General features: G+C 43.7%; 1 protein-coding gene across 1 annotated transcript in view; it reads right to left on the bottom strand.

Annotated features, from left to right (window-relative positions):
• Positions 1–11: 11 nt before the first annotated feature.
• Positions 12–18,809, bottom strand: part of LOC115186351 (NACHT, LRR and PYD domains-containing protein 12-like) — a gene marked incomplete at both ends in the record, with an annotated part of 347,545 nt that continues 328,747 nt past the window's right edge. The window contains 3 exons of the mRNA XM_029746016.1: positions 12–159; positions 4,661–4,834; positions 7,348–7,521. Coding sequence (XP_029601876.1) covers positions 12–159; positions 4,661–4,834; positions 7,348–7,521 — 496 coding nt within the window. The remainder of the gene's footprint in view (positions 160–4,660; positions 4,835–7,347; positions 7,522–18,809) is intronic.

The following is an 18,809-nucleotide window of genomic DNA, read 5'->3' as shown; positions in this document are numbered from 1 at the left end:
CTGCAGTGTGGATCCTCCAGTCCAGCAGAGAGCAGTCTGACTCCTGAGTCTCCTGGGTGATTGTAGCTCAGGTCCAGCTCTCTCAGGTGTGAGGGGTTTGACCTCAGAGCTGAGACCAGAGAAACACAGCCTTCCTCTGTGACTAGACAGCCTGACAGCCTGCAAAGAGTCAAATCATATTAAAATCACACTGCTATTCTTTGGTGGTGAAAATAGTGGCAGCATATTTTTCAACATATTCAGATATCAGTGTCCTAAAACCTGCCATATCTATTCATAAATCAATGTATCATTATAAATGTTCATAATTTTACTTGTAGAGAGAAAAATGTACAGTACAAATATTTGAGTAGACTGACCAGACCAGTTTAAAAAGCAGTATCAGTCAAAAGACAGACAGTGAGGTATCAGATTTAGATTGTATTGAGTCTACAGTCCACACCATATCTATTTTGACAGTGAAAATAACATTTTAAATGTGGCTCTAAACTCCAACATTTTGGATTTCAGATCAAATGTTTCATATGAGGTGACAGTATATGTCACCTTTTATATGAGGATATTTTCATAAATTTCTGTTTCACCATTTAGAAAAATAAAAGCACTTTATGCATATAGTCCTCCTATTTAATGAAGTCATATTTTTTCTGACCAATTAAATCATAGTGTAGTTTGTCACATTTGCAGTTTGTTTTGCCCAATAATAAAATGGTGGATGATGACTGGATAATTTTCTGTCTAAGTGAGTAGATAACATGTTTCTAAACACTACTAAATGAATCCTGATGATAACATGATTAATACAAATCATGAATGAATCATGAATAATAATGAGAGAAAAAGTTAGAGGCTACAACAAAACATGCTAACCTCTCACCATTACCAATAACAGAGACTACAACAAAACATGCTAACCTCTCACCATTACCAATAACAGAGGCTACAACAAAACATGCTAACCTCTCACCATTACCAATAACAGAGGCTACAACAAAACATGCTAACCTCTCACCATTACCAATAACAGAGACTACAACAAAACATGCTAACCTCTCATCATTACCAATAACAGAGGCTACAACAAAACATGCTAACCTCTCACCATTACCAATAACAGAGGCTACAACAAAACATGCTAACCTCTCACCATTACCAATAACAGAGACTACAACAAAACATGCTAACCTCTCACCATTACCAATAACAGAGACTACAACAAAACATGCTAACCTCTCACCATTACCAATAACAGAGGCTACAACAAAACATGCTAACCTCTCACCATTACCAATAACAGAGGCTACAACAAAACATGCTAACCTCTCACCATTACCAATAACAGAGGCTACAACAAAACATGCTAACCTCTCACCATTACCAATAACAGAAACTACAACAAAACATGCTAACCTCTCACCATTACCAATAACAGAGGCTACAACAAAACATGCTAACCTCTCACCATTACCATTAACAGAGGCTACAACAAAACATGCTAACCTCTCACCATTACCAATAACAGAGGCTACAACAAAACATGCTAACCTCTCACCATTACCAATAGAGGCTACAACAAAACATGCTAACCTCTCACCATTACCAATAGAGGCTACAACAAAACATGCTAACCTCTCACCATTACCAATAACAGAGGCTACAACAAAACATGCTAACCTCTCACCATTACCAATAACAGAGGATACAACAAAACATGCTAACCTCTCACCATTACCAATTTATTTATTTATTTCACCTTTATTTTAAAAGAAATAAAAATAATAATAAACCCCAATGAGTCGTGCACAACCCGTGTCCAAATTAAGCACCTCACATTGTTGTTACTCACGACTTGGTAGATATTCCCTCAGCGAAGTATGGCAGTTCCATGCAGGTTTCCTCACCAAGTCCAAGGCAGCACAGCTACCCATGCAGACAGTCCTCCTTAGTAACCGATATCCCCATGGCAACACAGCTACCCATGCAGACAGTCCTCCTTAGTAACCGATATCCCCATGGCAACACAGCTCCCCATGCAGACAGTACTCCTTTGTAACCGATATCCCCATGGCAACACAGCTACCCATGCAGACAGTACTCCTTAGTAACCGATATCCCTATGGCAACACGAACTCGTTAAGCTTCCCAAGCAATTATCTCCCGGTGTCACACCATGCTAGGCTAACCTCTAGGCTAATACCTCCACGACGAGACGGTAGCTTCAGTCTTTACTAAGTTTTAACTAAATTATTAACAACTATTTTATTAAATAAAACATGTATTTCCCTTCATGTCTTAGTAGCTATGGGTTTTGTTGTAGTTCTGTCGTCTTGTTTTATAATTTTTCTTCACCAACCGTCCTGAGGTAAAACGTCCATCCTTTCATCAAAGTCTTTTTCCCTCCCGTTAACCAGGTCAACTCCCATTGGCCACAACTTAACAATCGACCTTATTGGTCAAAACTTCAACTTCAAAGTAAAACAAACTATTCACTTATACATTAAATAAATATTTCTTCAAAAAGCATAATGCATTAACAACATTACAGTTTAGTAGCAATTCAATCATCTTTTAAATATAATACCAATTAATTATAACAAATACACTCAATACTTGGTTCAAACAAGGGTATTACACAAACATACAGTCAATAATACAGTAGAAAAATAAGTCTATATACAATGTGAGCAAATGAAGTGAAATAAGGGAGGTAAAGGCAAAAAAAGGCCATGGTGGCAAAGTAAATACAATATAGCAAGTAAAACACTGGAATGGTAGATATGCAGTGGAAGAAAGTGCAAAGTAGAAATAATGGGGCGCAAAGGAGCTAAATAAATAAATACAGTAGGGGAAGAAGTAGTTGGGCTAAATTATAGATGGGCTATGTACAGGTGCAGTAATCTGTGAGCTGCTCTGACAGCTGGTGCTTAAAGCTAGTGAGGGAGATAAGTGTTTCCGGTTTTAGAGATTTTTGTAGTTTGTTCCAGTCATTGGCAGCAGAGAACTGGAAGAAGAGGCGGCCGAAGGAGGAATTGGCTTTGGGGGTGACCAGGGAGATATACCTGCTGGAGCGCGTGCTACAGGTGGGTGCTGCTATGGTGACCAGTGAGCGGACATAAGGGGGGACTTTACTTAGCAGGGTCTTGTAGATGACCTGGAGCCAGTGGGTTTGGCGACGAGTATGAAGCGAGGGCCAGACAACGAGAGCGTACAGGTCGCAGTGGTGGGTAGTACTATATGGGGCTTTGGTTCTCCCTTTAAGAGTGTGCTCCTAATCTCAGCTCGTTACCTGTAGAAAAGACACTGGGAGCCAGAAATCTTTCTGATTGAGAGGGGGTCAAATACTTATTTCCCTCATTAAAATTCAAATCAATTTATAACATTTCTGACATGAGTTTTTCTGGATGTTTTTGTTGTTATTCTGTCTCTCACTGTTCAAATAAACCTACCATTAAAATTATAGACTGATCCTTTCTTTGTCAGTGGGCAAACGTACAAAATCAGCAGGGGATCAAATACTTTTTTCCCCCACTGTATATGGGGCTTTTGGTGACAAAACGGATGGCACTGTGATAGACTGCATTCAGTTTATTGAGTAGGGTATTGGAGGCTATTTTGTAAATGACATCGCCGAAGTCGAGGATCGGTAGGATGGTCAGTTTTACGAGGGTATGTTTGGCAGCATGAGTGAAGGATGCTATGTTGCGAAATAGGAAGCCAATTCTAGATTTAACTTTGGATTGGAGATGCTTATAGTGAGTCTGGAAGGAGAGTTTACAGTCTAACCAGACACCTAGGTATTTGTAGTTGTCCACATATTCTAAGTCAGAACCGCCCAGAGTAGTGATGCTGGACAGGCGGGCAGGTGCAGGCAGCGATCGGTTGAAGAGCATGCATTTAGTTTTACTTGTATTTAAGAGCAGTTGGAGGCCACGGAAGGAGAGTTGTATGGCATTGAAGCTCGTCTGGAGGGTTGTTAACACAGTGTCCAAAGAAGGGCCAGAAGTATACAGAATAATACCAATAACAGAGTGGGTCTGATATTTGTGCCTCTGTAAATTTCTCATTCATCATCATTAACGATTCATTCATGATTATTCATAATCATGGTAGCATCCACATTAATGTACAAGTGTTCAGAAACATCTTCTATTCTTACTGACAATACAAGTGAAGTGACTCCAAAATGACAGGACATTATTCACCATTCAGTTTCTATTAGCAAAACATAATCCAAAACACAACCAAGACAAACTGCAAATGCATTCAACAAGTTTGTAGAATCACAAGCTTGATGTAATCACTGCAGGCATGGAACATGGGACTAAATACTAAACTTATGGCTACTTTAATACAATATAAGTGAATTTGTCCAAATATGTACAACTTTTTCAAATGGGAGAACTAAATACATAAAGTGCTTTCCTTTCTTAACAGCAACACAGCTATGTATGAAAATACCCTCAAATTAAAGGAGACATTCTGTACTGTCACCTAATATGAAACATTCTATCTCAAATCCAAAATGCTGGAGCATAGCACCACATTTAAAACTGTAAGCTTCACTGTCCAAACACATATGGTCTGGACTATGTGTGCCTGGTAAACACATGTGGATCTGGTGAACAGTTATCACTTGTTGACCAACTACAGGAATACTGACCTCAGAGTCTCCAGTTTACAGTGGGGATTCCCCAGTCCAGCAGAGAGCAGCTTCACTCCTGAATCCTTCAGGTCATTGTTACTCAGGTCCAGCTCTCTCAGGTGTGAGGGGTTTGACCTCAGAGCTGAGACCAGAGAAGCACAGCCTTCCTCTGTGACTCCACAGCCTGACAGCCTGCCAAGAGTCAAATCATATTAAAATCACACTGCTATGCTTTGGTGGTGAAAATAGTGGCAGTATCATTTTTCAACATATTCAGATATCAGTGTCCTGAAACCTTCCATATCTATTCGTAAAAGAATGTATCATCATTAAAAATGACAAATTATCAAAGTTTTGCCTGCAGATAGAAACATGTAAAGGACAAATATTTGAGTAGACTGACCAGACCAGTTTGAAAGCAGTATCAGTCAAAAGACAGACAGTGAGGTATCAGATTTAGATTGTATTGAGTATACAGTCCACACCATATCTATTTTGACAGTGAAGATAACATTTTAAATGTGGCTCTAAACTCCAACATTTCCGATTTCAGATCAAATGTTTCATATGAGGTGACAGTATATAATGTCACCTTTTATTTGAGGGTATTTTAATACTGCCCGGCTCGCTCCCCCTGTCTCCTACTGCCCGGCTCGCTCCCCCTGTCTCCTACTGCCCGGCTCGCTCCCCCTGTCTCCTTTTAATACATACAGTTGAAGTCAGAAGTTTACATACACCTTAGCCAAAAACATTTAAACTCTATTTTTACAATTCCTGACATTTAATCCTAGTAAAAATTCCCTGGCTTAGGTCAGTTTGGATCACCACTTTATTTTAAGAATGTGAAATGTCAGAATAATAGTAGAGAGAATTATTTATTTCAGCTTTTATTTCTTTCATCGCATTCCCAGTGGGTCAGAAGTTTACATACACTCAATTAGTATTTGGTAGCATTGCCTTTAAATGGTTTAACTTGGGTTAAACGTTTCGGGTAGCCTTCCACATGCTTCCCACAATAAGTTGGGTGAATTTTGGCCCATTCCTCCTGACAGAGCTGGTGTAACTGAGTCAGGTTTGTAGGTCTCCTTGCTCGCACACGCTTTTTCAATTCTGGCCACAAATGTTCTATAGGATTGAGGTCAGGCTTTTGTGATGGCAACTCCAATACCTTGACTTTGTTGTCCTTAATCCATTTTGCCACAACTTTGGAAGTGTGCTTGGGGTCATTGTCTATTTGGAAGACCCATTTGTGACCAAGCTTTAACTTCCTGACTGATGTCTCGAGATGTTGCTTCAATATATCCACAATTTTCTTGCCTCATGATTCCATCTATTTTGTGAAGTGCACCAGTCCCTCCTGCAGCAAAGCACCCCCACAACATGATGCTGCCACCGCCGTGCTTCACAGTTGGGATGGTATGACGGCAGTGTGGTCCCATGGTGTTTAGACTTGCGTACTATTGATTGAACAGATGAACGTGTTACCTTCAGGCGTTTGGAAATTGCTCCCAAGGATGAAGCAGACTTGTGGAGGTCTACAATTTTTTTCTGAGATTTTGGCTGATTCCTTTTCATTTTCCCATGATGTCAAGCAAAGAGGCACTGAGTTTGAAGGTAGGCCTTGAAATACATCCAAATGATGTCAATTAGTCTATCAGATGCTTCTAAAGCCATGACATCATTTTCTGGAATTTTCCAAGCTGTTTAAAGGCACAGTCAACTTAGTGTATGTAAACTTCTGACCCACTGGAATTGTGATACAGTGAATTATAAGTGAAATAATCTGTCTGTAAACAATTGTTTCAAAAATTACTTGTGTCATGCACAAAGTAGATGTCCTAACCGACTTGCCAAAACTATAGTTTGTTAACAAGAAATTTGTGGAGAGGTTCAAAAACACGATTTAATGACTCCAACCTAAGTGTTTGTACACTTCCGACTTCAACTGTATGTGATTCACAATTAAAAATGAAATTCTGATGATGCCATGATTAAGAAGAATCATAAATGAATCATGAATCAGAATGAGTGAGAAAGTTACAGAGGCTACAGCAAAACATGCTAACAGGTGTCAGGAATCCCACTTCCTGAGCTGACTGTTTTTTGTTTGGTGTCTAAGGGTGCGTTCAGAAACCTATCTGGTTGCTAGGCAACGAAGTTAGGCGGGAGTCCTAGTGATTACCCGCACCTGCATCTCATCAACCTTCTGCACACCTGGTCCTGATCATCACCTCTTCATAAGCCCTGAGCTGACATCCATTCCCTGCCGGATCGTTAGCAACGAACAGCCTCATGTTTCCTGAGCTAGTCTTGTTGTTTTGTTACTGGTTACTCACCCCCCCCAGTTTACTGTTTACTCTACAGTCATTCTCCCGGAACATTCAACTCCCTTGCCGTCGGTGGATACAGTGACGTCATTGAATCCACCCATCTACTCTCATCAACTCACCTCCGCTTCGTTTCCTGGATCACTCAAATTACACATCAAGACTACCAATAAATACTCACCTTCATTTTACTCACCTTGTCCTGGTCTGCTTCTGGGTTCTGTCTTAGAGAAACGTGACAGCAGGCATGGAATATGGGACAACATGCTAAACTTATGACTACTTTAATACACTATAAGTAATATGTCCGAATAATTACGACTTTTTCAAATGGGAGAACTACATGCATAAAGTACTTTCATATCTGATAATACTGACCTCAGAGTCTCCAGTTTACAGTGGGGATCCTCCAGTCCAGCAGAGAGCAGCTTCACTCCTGAATCCTTCAGGTCATTGTTACTCAGGTCCAGCTCTCTCAGGTGTGAGGGGTTTGACTTCAGAGCTGAGACCAGAGAAGCACAGCCTTCCTCTGTGACTCCACAGCCTGATAGCCTGACAAAGAGATCATCATGACTTCACAAACATACTGTTAATTTAACGAGTAGTGTAGAAGGACAATGGCATTTGGTTTATTCTCTCAAACAGCATATAAATTCATCTTCCGTCTCCTAGAATTGTATGGTCATATTGTTATACTAATGTGAAAATCAAAGCATTTATTCAATATGTTATTCAACAAAATATTATATACATATTATAATACATATTTTTATCTAAACATAATATTTCTTCCTGATGATTAGTTTTTTTATATGTCATTTTATGTACTCACAGAAATGCACTGGAGGCTTTGAACACTGGCAGCAGCCTCAGAAGACCTTCCTCTGATCTGGAGTATTTCTTCAGGTCAAACACATCCAGCTCCTTTTCTGAAGTCAGCAACACAAAGACCAGAGCTGACCACTGTGCAGGTGACAGGTTGGGTTTTGAGAGACTTCCTGAGCTCAGGAAGCTTTGGATCTCCTCCACTAGAGAATGGTCATTCAGTTCATTCAGACAGTGGAACAGATTGATGCTCCTCTCAGGAGAAGGATTCTCCCTGATCTTCTCCTTGATGTACTTGACTGTCTCTTCATGGCTCTGTGAGCTGCTTCTTGTCTTTGTCAGTAGACCTCGTAAGTGCTTCTGATTGGACTCCAGTGAGAGTCCCAGAAGGAAGCGGAGGAACAGGTCCAGGTTTCCCGTCTCACTTTGTAAGGCTTTATCCACAGCACTCTTGTAGACAGTAACTTTACGCCTTTGTTCGATCCTCACAGAAAGGTTCCTGGACGTTGATTGCAGTTTGTCCATTAGATTCTCATTGTTGTTGATGAATGAGAGGAACACATACACAGCAGCCAGAAACTCCTGAATGCTCAGATGAACAAAGCAGTACACCTTGTCCTGGTACAGAACACATTCCTCTCTAAAGAGTTGTGTGCACAATCCTGAGTACACTGAGGCTTCATTGACATCAATGCCAGCCTCCTTCAGGTCTTCTTCATAGAAAATCAGATTGCCCTTCACTAGCTGTTGAAAAGCCAGTTTTCCCAGTGACAGAATGCTCTCGTTATTCAAGTGTGGATCTGTCTCTTCTTTCCCAAGATACTTTTCATGCTTCTGTTTGGTATGAAACACCACAAGGTGTGTGTACATCTCAGTCAGAGTCTTGGGCATCTCTTCTGTCTTATGTTTCAGCATGTGTTCTAGGACTGTTGCAGAAATCCAACAGAAGACTGGAATGTGGCACATGATGTGGAGGCTCCTTGATGTCTTTATGTGTGACATGATTCTGTTGGCCAGGTCCTCATCACTGAATCTCTTCCTGAAGTACTCCTCCTTCTGTGGGTCATTGAACCCTCGTACCTCTGTTACCTGGTCAACACACCCTGAAGGGATCGTATTGGCTGCTGCAGGTCGGGTAGTTATCCAGAGGAGAGCAGAGGGAAGCAGGTTTCCCTTGATGAGATTTGTCAGCAGAACATCCACTGAGGTTGACTCTGTGACGTCACAACAGATCTTGTTCTTCTGGAAGTCTAGGGGCAGTCGGCACTCATCCAGACCATCAAAGATGAACACAACTTTGTGCTTGTCGTAGTTGGAGATTCTTGATTGTTTGATTTCCATTGAGAAGTGATTGAGAAGTTCAATCAAAGTGTGTTTGTCCCCTTTCATCAAATTCAGCTCCCGAAAAGGGAATGAAAATACAAATTGGACATCCTGATTTGCTTTTCCTTCAGCCCAGTCCAGAATGAACTTCTGCACAGAGACTGTTTTTCCAATGCCAGCGACTCCCTTTGTCAGCACAGTTCTGATAAGTTTGTCTTGTCCAGTTAAGGGTTTGAAGATGTCGTTACATTTGACTGCAGTCTCTGGTCTTGCTTGTTTCCTGGTTGTTGTCTCAATCTGTCTCAGCTCATGTTCATTATTGACCTCTCCTGTTCCACCCTCTGTGATGTAGAGCTCTGTGTAGATCTTATTGAGAAGTGTTGGGTTTCCTTGTTTAGCGATCCCCTCAAATACACATTGAAACTTCTTCTTTAGATTAGATTTGAGTTCACGTTGGAAAATCACAGCAAGCTCATCTGAATGAAGAAATAGCACAGAGGATATTAATATTACGTCTGTTTTAATGCCTACAGTATTGTAGAACTGTTATAACATTTTAAATTATAATCATTTATTCTCTTAACTGAATGTATTGTCATGACGTTGCCCTCTCTCTGGGAACAGGGAGCACAGTTGACCCCCTCCCCCTTGCACCATCCCCCTACCTACCTCTCCCTACCCAGGCCCTGTCAAGGCAGTCGTAAATTCCAAAGGAAATGTCCTGCCTAACAGTTGAGACTGAGAGGGGTTTCATAGAGAGACAAGGAAATTCTTCCAACTCACAGAATTGGGGAACCGAATTACATTTATGTTCTGGAGAAGGTATAAAAGATCGGTGAAGAATCCAGCTACGAACTGGTCCGCTTGGTACAATTTTGTGATTCTCAGAAGAGACAATATTATCATAAAACTGTTTATATAATAGCCTCAGCTATGGGACTTGCATCTAAATGGTTGTATAAAATGTATTAATAAGGATAAAGCTATTTGGAATACGTTGAGATGCTATGTACTGATGTTAATGTGATAGAATGTATTTCTGTTCAAAGCTTAAATCAGTCATCGGCAAGCCCCCCAGGGACACAGACAGGACCAGGCGTCATGTGACAAGCTTGTTCTATGTTCACGTATAAAACCCCCTCCCTGATTTTCTTTCTTCAGACCAGCTTACCTCAGAAGAGAGAGCCAAAGTTTGACCATCCAATTCCTCTACTGAAAGTTAACTATACCACGTGGTTAAACTTTTAGACTATCGAGACCGACAGAATAATAACAAGTCTTTGAAGAAATTATATCATTGAACGCGAAGACCGACGAAACATCCATTCTATAACGACATTAATGAATGTCGCTTTGAAAGATCTACTCTAACCGAGAGAGAGAGAACGGGACAAAAACTCTCCAACAGGACAAAAACTCTCCAACAAGGATCCCGACGACACACTGAGCGTAAATATATATTGATTGCAATTGTTCCCGAATGATTGAGCGTTCATGTACAAAGGATTAGCATATCAATTGTTAATATTAATGAACTCTGTGTGCCTCCTCAGCTGCCCTTTATGACCCTTTGTTTAACAAGACACCAGCCATGCCTGTTTAGCCCACTAGGGCACATAACTCTACCAATTCTTTGTGACGATAATTACTGTTTGTATGCTTTCTGTGAATTATTTGGTTTAGTAAATAAATGATTTCAAGACAATTGATATATGGATGACTTAGTAAAGGCTGGGTTCGTGCAGATACAACAATTTACGACGTTTGGAATGAGACTGGACACGAGGTAAAATACACCATTTAAACCAGAAGATAATCGGCCTATACTATAATATAATATAATATATAATGTTATAATATAGGAAAGTTATATTAGGAAAATTATAACTGTAATCTGAATATTTTCCTTGGTGCCCCTATCTCCTAGTTAATTACAGTGAAACGATTAGTCAGTTTAATCGCGTGATAATAATTACAGGGAGTTATTTGATAAACATGTCTTCAAGTTAATGGTGCCCAAAGACACGACAGTATAAATGTGTAAATGTTTTCATAATGCATTACAGACTGGTGTGACTGATTATATTATTATTGGTATTATTGATGGTATTATTAATGTTTTCTCTCTCTCTCTCTGTCTCTCTCGCTATCTAAATTAATCAACACAACACATCCCTGCTGCTACTTGATAAGTTCACTAGGTGTTGTATTAAGGCTGCTACAATATCATTGAGTTACACAGCTACTTTAGCTGTACTTTAGCCACAGCTTTTAAATGTTATAAAACAGCATTCAACATGAGGCAGACAGATCTTACAGTTCTCCAGTGTGTCAGCGAGCTCCTTCTGGTTCATTTTCCTCAGGACGTGCAGTGTGATCTTCAGAGCACCCTCTCTGGCACTGCTCTCCTGCTTCTCATCTTCAGCATCCACCACTTCCTCATCCTGCTTCTGACTCTCAAAGCCTTCTGGGAGTTCAGGACTAAGAATCCTCTTGAACATCTTCAGCTCGTTCTTCACAAATGTCATCATTTTCTCTTCAAGCAACTAAAATAAATCAAGTAAATAAGTTAACCTCTTGACGGTTGCCTAGGATAGGGGATGCCACAGCGCATTTTGAAAAAAATGTGTGCCCATTTTAAACGGCGTACTACTCAAACTCAGAAGCTAGGATATGCATATAATTAATACTTGTGGATAGAAAACACCCTAAAGTTTCTAAAACTGTTTGAATGGTGTCTGTGAGTATAACAGAACTCATATGGCAGTCAAAACCCCGAGACAGATCGAAACAGGAAGTGGAATTCTGAATTGCGAACTGAACTTCATCACGTTGCCTATTAATCACACCGTGAGCTATGGTTCATTGAGCACTTCCTATTGCTTCCACTAGATGTCCCCAGTCTTTACAAAGTGGTTTGAGTCTCCTACTGTTACAACTGAATGAATGAGACGCTGTGGAACGTGGTCACACGGAGAGGGCCATCACCATTATGACGCCGGCGCCCCTGGTTACCCTCCCCTTTCGAAACGTTTTGAAACACAATGCAATCGTCCCCCTCGAATCTTATTGGCTCTCTTGTTGAAAAACGCCCTGAAGATTTATGTTATACAATGTTTGACATGTTTGAACAAACCTAAATGGGAAAAAAAAGCATTTTCTCGAAATGGCTGTCCCGCGGCCGACGGAGCATTTTGATCAGCCTTCAGACGCGCTAACAAGAACAAGCTATTGGAACATAAAGGAGTAATTTGTTGTGAAAATACATTTGTTGTGGACATGGGATTCCTAGAAGTGCTTTCTGATGAAGACAACCAAAGGTAAGGGATTATTGACAATAGTATACAAGACTAGATGTGATATGCGATTGTTCCAAGATGGCGCTGACCTGTAACGTTAGCCTATTTTTCAGAGTATCGCATCCCCTTTCATCGCAAAGTATGATTACCCAGTAAAGTTAATTTTAAATCTGGCATTACAGGTGCTTTCAAGAGATATTCATCTATAAATCTTAGAATGACAATATTACATTTTAAAAATGTTTTCGACTAGTAATTTAGTCAATTGTAGCTCTGTTTCATCGGATGCATTTGAGGGAAAATAGTTAGTCAACGTTACGCACCAATGTAAAATGCTGTTTTTATATATAAATATGAACTTTATTGAACAAAAGAATGCATGTATTGTGTAACATGATGTCCTAGGTGTATCATCTGATGAAGATTTTCAAAGGTTAGTGCTGCATTTTGCTGATTTTTGGTTATTTGTGATGCATGTGGTTGGTCGGAAAATGGCTATGTGGCTACTTTTACGATATACTCCTCTAACATAATCTAATGTTTTGCTTTTGCTGTAAAGCCTTTTTGAAATTGGACAACGTGGTTCGATTCAGGAGAGGTGTATCTATAAAACGCTATAATTTGGAGAAAAAAATTGAAAAAAAAGAATTATTACATTTTGTTATGCTAATGGCGATATGATTTTTCGCTGGATGTCCGTCCTGTAGGCCGCACAGGGGTTAAGCAAGAGAAGAAATGCTTTCTCATTAACACAATAATGAATAATTGGCAGATCAACTTTACTTGAGGAAAACAAAAACAAATGTTCATAACAGGACCACATACACTGAATATAGAGTCCAGGTCTGTTTGATGACTCTGGGAAGACTGACCACTGAGAATCTCTGACGCTGATCTCTCCTGTTGGTTTCTGTGGACAAAACATGAGATTACAGTACACACACACACACACACACACACACACTGTTTTAGGACTATGAAAATGGACTAACGGATTAGCCTATGGATTATGAAAACAACCAAAATAAATGTGAAAATGGGAGAGGAGAAATGACAAGAGACAGTGTTGTTTAACTCACTGACCATGACCCATGAGTTCTTCTTACCTTTGTTCAGTAGAAAAGTCTCCCTCTCTAAAGGACATAGGTTTATCCATAGACTGGTCACTCTTCATGGACACACAGCTGGGAACAGGGGAGGCTGGTTTCTCCTGCTTGATTGGACTTCAACACAACAGAGACAAACATTACATCTCTCATCTACTCTGATCTCAGATGGGGAAACATAAGAAGAGTTCCAAAACGCTATTTATCACTTTACAGAAATGAGCTTTTATTGTTTAAAGAAATTATGCATTAATTATTACATCTCTCACAGACAAGGATTTGTTTAAAATCTATCACTTGATGGTTTCATTTCAGAGAGACAAAAATCATGTTTTTTTATGCAAAATGCTATTGTAATGCTTTTCTTAGAGAAGTGGAGGAGTCAGGCGCAGGACACAGGGATAAAGGTAAACAAAACGTGTTTACTAAACTTATCCATCAATCTTCTCATCAAAATACATAGTTTGGAGAAACACCTCCAACTACATAAAACAGACAAACAATTACCGACAAGACAAACAGGAAATGCAGAGGTTTAAATAATAAACATAATTAGGGAAACTCAAAACAGGTGTACACAATAAAGACAAAACCAAACGAACAGTGAAACATCGATCGGTGGCAACTAGTAAGCCGGTGACGTCGACCGCCGAACGCCGCCCGAACAAGGAGAGTGGTCGACTTCGGCGGGAGTCGTGACAGTACTCCCCCCGACGCGCGGCTCCAGATGCGCGCTGACACCGGCCTCGGGGACGACCCGGAGGACGGGGAGCAGGGCGATCCGGACGGAAGCGGTGAAAATCCTGGATTAACGACGGATCCAGGATGTCTTCCGCCGGTACCCAGCTTCGCTCCTCCGGGCCATACCCCTCCCACTCCACGAGGTACTGAAGGCCCCCCGCCCGACGTCTGGAGTCCATAATGGCTCGTACGGTATATGCCGGGGCCCCCTCGATGTCCAGAGGGGGCGGAGGAACCTCCCGTACCTCCGACTGCTGGAGCGGACCAGTCACCACCGGCCTGAGGAGAGACACATGGAACGAGGGGTTAATATGATAATCAGGGGGAAGTTGTAACCTATAACAAACCTCGTTCAATCTCCTCAGGACATTAAATGGCCCCACAAACCGCGGACCCAGCTTCCGGCAGGGCAGGTGAAGGGGCAGGTTTCGGGTCGAGAGCCAGACCCGATCCCCCGGTGCATAAACCGGGGCCTCACTGCGGTGGCTGTCGGCACTCGCCTTTTGCCGCCTGATGGCTCGTTGAAGACGTACATGGGCAGCGTTCCATGTCTCCTCCGAGTGCCGAAACCATTCATCCACCGCAGGAGCCTCGATCTGGCTCTGATGCCATGGTGCCAGGACCGGCTGATACCCTAGCACACACTTAAAAGGGGTAAGGTTAGTGGAAGAGTGGCGTAGGGAATTTTGGGCCATTTCCGCCCAAGGGATAAATGATGCCCACTCTCCCGGCCGGTCCTGGCAATAGGACCGCAGAAACCTACCCACCTCTTGGTTGACTCTTTCCACCTGCCCGTTACTCTCGGGGTGGAACCCTGAGGTAAGACTGACCGAGACCCCCAGGCGTTCCATAAACGCCCTCCAGACTCTAGACGTAAATTGGGGACCCCGATCAGAGACTATATCCTCAGGCACCACGTAGTGCCGGAATACATGGGTGAATAGGGCCTCAGCAGTCTGTAGGGCCGTAGGGAGACCGGGCAAAGGAAGGAGACGGCAGGACTTAGAAAACCGATCCACAACGATCAGGATCGTGGTGTTCCCCCGTGACGGGGGAAGATCCGTCATGAAATCCACCAATAGGTGTGACCACGGTCGTTGCGGAATGGGAAGGGGTTGTAATTTCCTCGGCAGATGTCTAGGTGCCTTGCACTGTGCGCATACCGAACAGGAGGAGACATAAACCCTCACGTCCTTGGCTAACGTGGGCCACCAGTACTTTCCCGTATGGCAGCGCACCGTCCGACCTATACCAGGATGACCAGATGAGGGTGATGTGTGGGCCCAACAGATCAAACGATCGTGAACATCAAACGGCACGTACACGCGCCCAACGGGACACTGGGAGGGAGTGGGTTCTGCACGTTCGATGTCCGCGTCCACCTCCCATACCACCGGTGCCACCAGGCATGAGGCTGGAATTATGGGAGTGGGCTCTGTGGACCGCTCCTCTGCATCATACAGCCGGGACAGTGCGTCTGCCTTGACGTTCTGGGAACCTGGTTTATAGGAAAGAGTGAAAGAAAAGCGTCTGAAAAACATAGCCCACCTAGCCTGGCGAGGGTTCAGTCTCCTCGCTGCCCGAATATTCTCCAGATTTCGGTGGTCAGTCCAAATGAGGAAAGGGTGTCTAGCCCCCTCAAGCCAATGTCTCCACGCTTTCAGAGCCCCGACAACGGCCAACAACTCCCTATCCCCCATGTCATAGTTTCGCTCCGCCGGGCTGAGCTTCTTCGAAAAGAAAGCACAGGGGCGGAGTTTTGGTGGGTTACCCGAGCGCTGAGATAGCACAGCCCCTATTCCAGCCTCGGATGCATCCACCTCAACTATGAATGCTAAGGAGGGATCAGGATGCGCCAGCACTGGAGCCGTGGTAAACAGAGCCTTCAGGTTACCAAAAGCTCTGTCCGCCTCAGCCGACCACCGCAACCGCAACCGCACCGGTCCCCCCTTCAGTAAGGAGGTAATGGGAGCCGCCACCTGGCCAAAGCCCCGGATAAACCTCCGGAAGTAGTTGGCAAACCCTAAAAACCGCTGCACCTCCTTTACCGTGGTTGGAGTCGGCCAATTACGCACGGCTGAAATGCGGTCAGTCTCCATGTCCACCCATGACGCGGACAAACGGTACCCAAGGAAGGAGACGGACTGTTGAAAGAACAGACATTTCTCAGCCTTGACGTAAAGGTCATGCTCCAACAGTCGACCAAGCACCGTACGCACAAGGGACACATGCTCAGCACGGGTGGTGGAGTATATGAGAATATCATCTATATACACCACTACACCCCGCCCGTGCAGGTCCCTGAAGATCTCATCCACAAATGATTGGAAGACGGATGGAGCATTCATTAACCCATACGGCATGACGAGGTACTCATAGTGCCCAGATGTAGTGCTAAATGCCGTCTTCCACTCATCCCCTCCCCTGATACGCACCAGGTTGTACGCGCTCCTGAGGTCCAATTTTGTGAAGAAGCGCGCCCCATGCAATGACTCTGTCATACTGGCGATCAGAGGTAGCGGGTAACTGTATTTCACAGTAATCTGGTTCAAACCTCGATAGTCAATGCACGGGCGTAAACCTCCATCCTTCTTCTTCACAAAAAAGAAGCTCGAGGAGACAGGTGAAATGGAGGCCCGAATGTATCCCTGTCCCAGAGATTCAGCGACATATGTTTCCATAGCCGCCGTCTCCTCCTGTGACAGAGGATACACGTGACTCCTGGGAAGTGCAGCACCCTCCAGGAGATTTATCGCACAATCCCCCGGTCGATGGGGTGGTATTTGAGTCGCCTTCCTTTTACAGAAGGCGATTGCCAAATCGGCATATTCGGGAGGAATGTGCATGGTGGAAACCTGGTTTGGACTTTCCACCGTAGTGGCACCTAAGGAAACACCTAAAGACCTCCCTGAACACTGACAGGACCATCCCTTGAGAACCCTCTGTTGCCACGAAATAATAGGATCATGAGAAGCCAACCAGGGAAGCCCCAACACAACGGGAAACGCAGGAGCGTCAATCAGAAAGAGACTAATACTCCCTTCATGACTCTCCTGCGTCACCATAGCAATGGGAACTGTGACTTCCCTAATCAGCCCAGACCCCAAAGGACAACTATCTAGGGCATGTATAGGGAAGGGGACATCAACGGGAACAATAGGAATCCCTAATCTATTGGCCAAAGACCGATCTATAAAGGTCCCAGCTGCGCCTGAATCTACTAGCGCCTTATGCTGGGAATGCGGGGGAAACCCCGGAAATCTTATAGACAACCACATGTGAGCAACAGGGGGGTCTGGTGTAGTCGTGTGCCTACTCACCTGAGATGAACCACCAGTGTTCCGCCTACCACCTCGACGACCTGGAAAACCTCCCCAGCACCGACCAGTAGTGTGTCCTCTGCGGTCACCTCTGGTGCATGGAACGGTTTCCCCTCCGGTCTCCCTATTACCAGCCCCGCCCAACTCCATTGGTGTTGGGTCTAAGGGACTGGAGGATGGAACCAACGGACCCCGATCTGGACGTCCGCGGGAGGCCAGCAGGTTATCCAGCTGGATAGATAAGTCTACCAGCTGGTCCAGGTGGAGGGTGGTGTCGCTGCAGGCTAGCTCTCTACGAACGTCCTCTCGCAAACCACACCTGTAGTGATCGATCAGGGCCCGCTCATTCCATCCCGCACCAGCCGCCAGAGTTCTGAAATCCAGTGCAAACTCCTGAGCGCTCCTCATCTCCTGCTTTAAATGGAACAAGCGCTCTCCCGCCGCTTTTCCTTCTGGTGGATGATCAAATACTGCCCGAAAGCGGCGGGAGAAGTCCTCGTAGTTATCCCGAGTCAGGTCTTCCACCTCCCAGATGGCGTTGGCCAACTCTAGTACTTTACCAGTCAAACAGGAGATGAGGGCGCTCACTCTCTCGCGTCCCGAGGGCAGCGGCCGGACAGCCGCCAGGTAGAGCTCTAGCTGGAGTAGGAACCCCTGACACCCGGCAGCTGCTCCGTCATACACTCCCGGGAGCGAGAGCCGAATCCCACCGGATCTAGACGGCGGTTGGATAGGATCCAGAGGTGTGCCGGGCGGTGGTGTGGCTGGGTCGACGGGACATCCTTTCCTCTCCACTCTCTCCATGGTCAGCAGCACGCAATCCATGGCAGTCATTAGATCCTGGATCATATTCGCCTGCTGCTGAACGCGCTCCTCTATATGACTAGGAGAACTGGCTGCTCCTGCTGAATCCATTTCAGGTCGGTGATTCTGTAATTCTTTTCTTAGAGAAGTGGAGGAGTCAGGCGCAGGACACAGGGATAAAGGTAAACAAAAAGTGTTTACTAAAATTATCCATCAATCTTCTCATCAAAATACATAGTTTGGAGAAACACCTCCAACTACATAAAACAGACAAACAATCACCGACAAGACAAACAGGAAATGCAGAGGTTTAAATAATGAACATAATTAGGGAAACTCAAAACAGGTGTACACAATAAAGACAAAACCAAACGAACAGTAAAACATCGATCGGTGGCAACTAGTAAGCCGGTGACGTCGAC

This window comes from Salmo trutta, unplaced genomic scaffold, assembly GCF_901001165.1.
Source record: "Salmo trutta unplaced genomic scaffold, fSalTru1.1, whole genome shotgun sequence".
Classification (NCBI taxonomy): Eukaryota; Metazoa; Chordata; class Actinopteri; order Salmoniformes; family Salmonidae; genus Salmo; species Salmo trutta.
The sequence above is the reverse complement of the archived record's forward strand: the minus strand, read 5'-3'. Positions and strand labels throughout refer to the sequence as shown.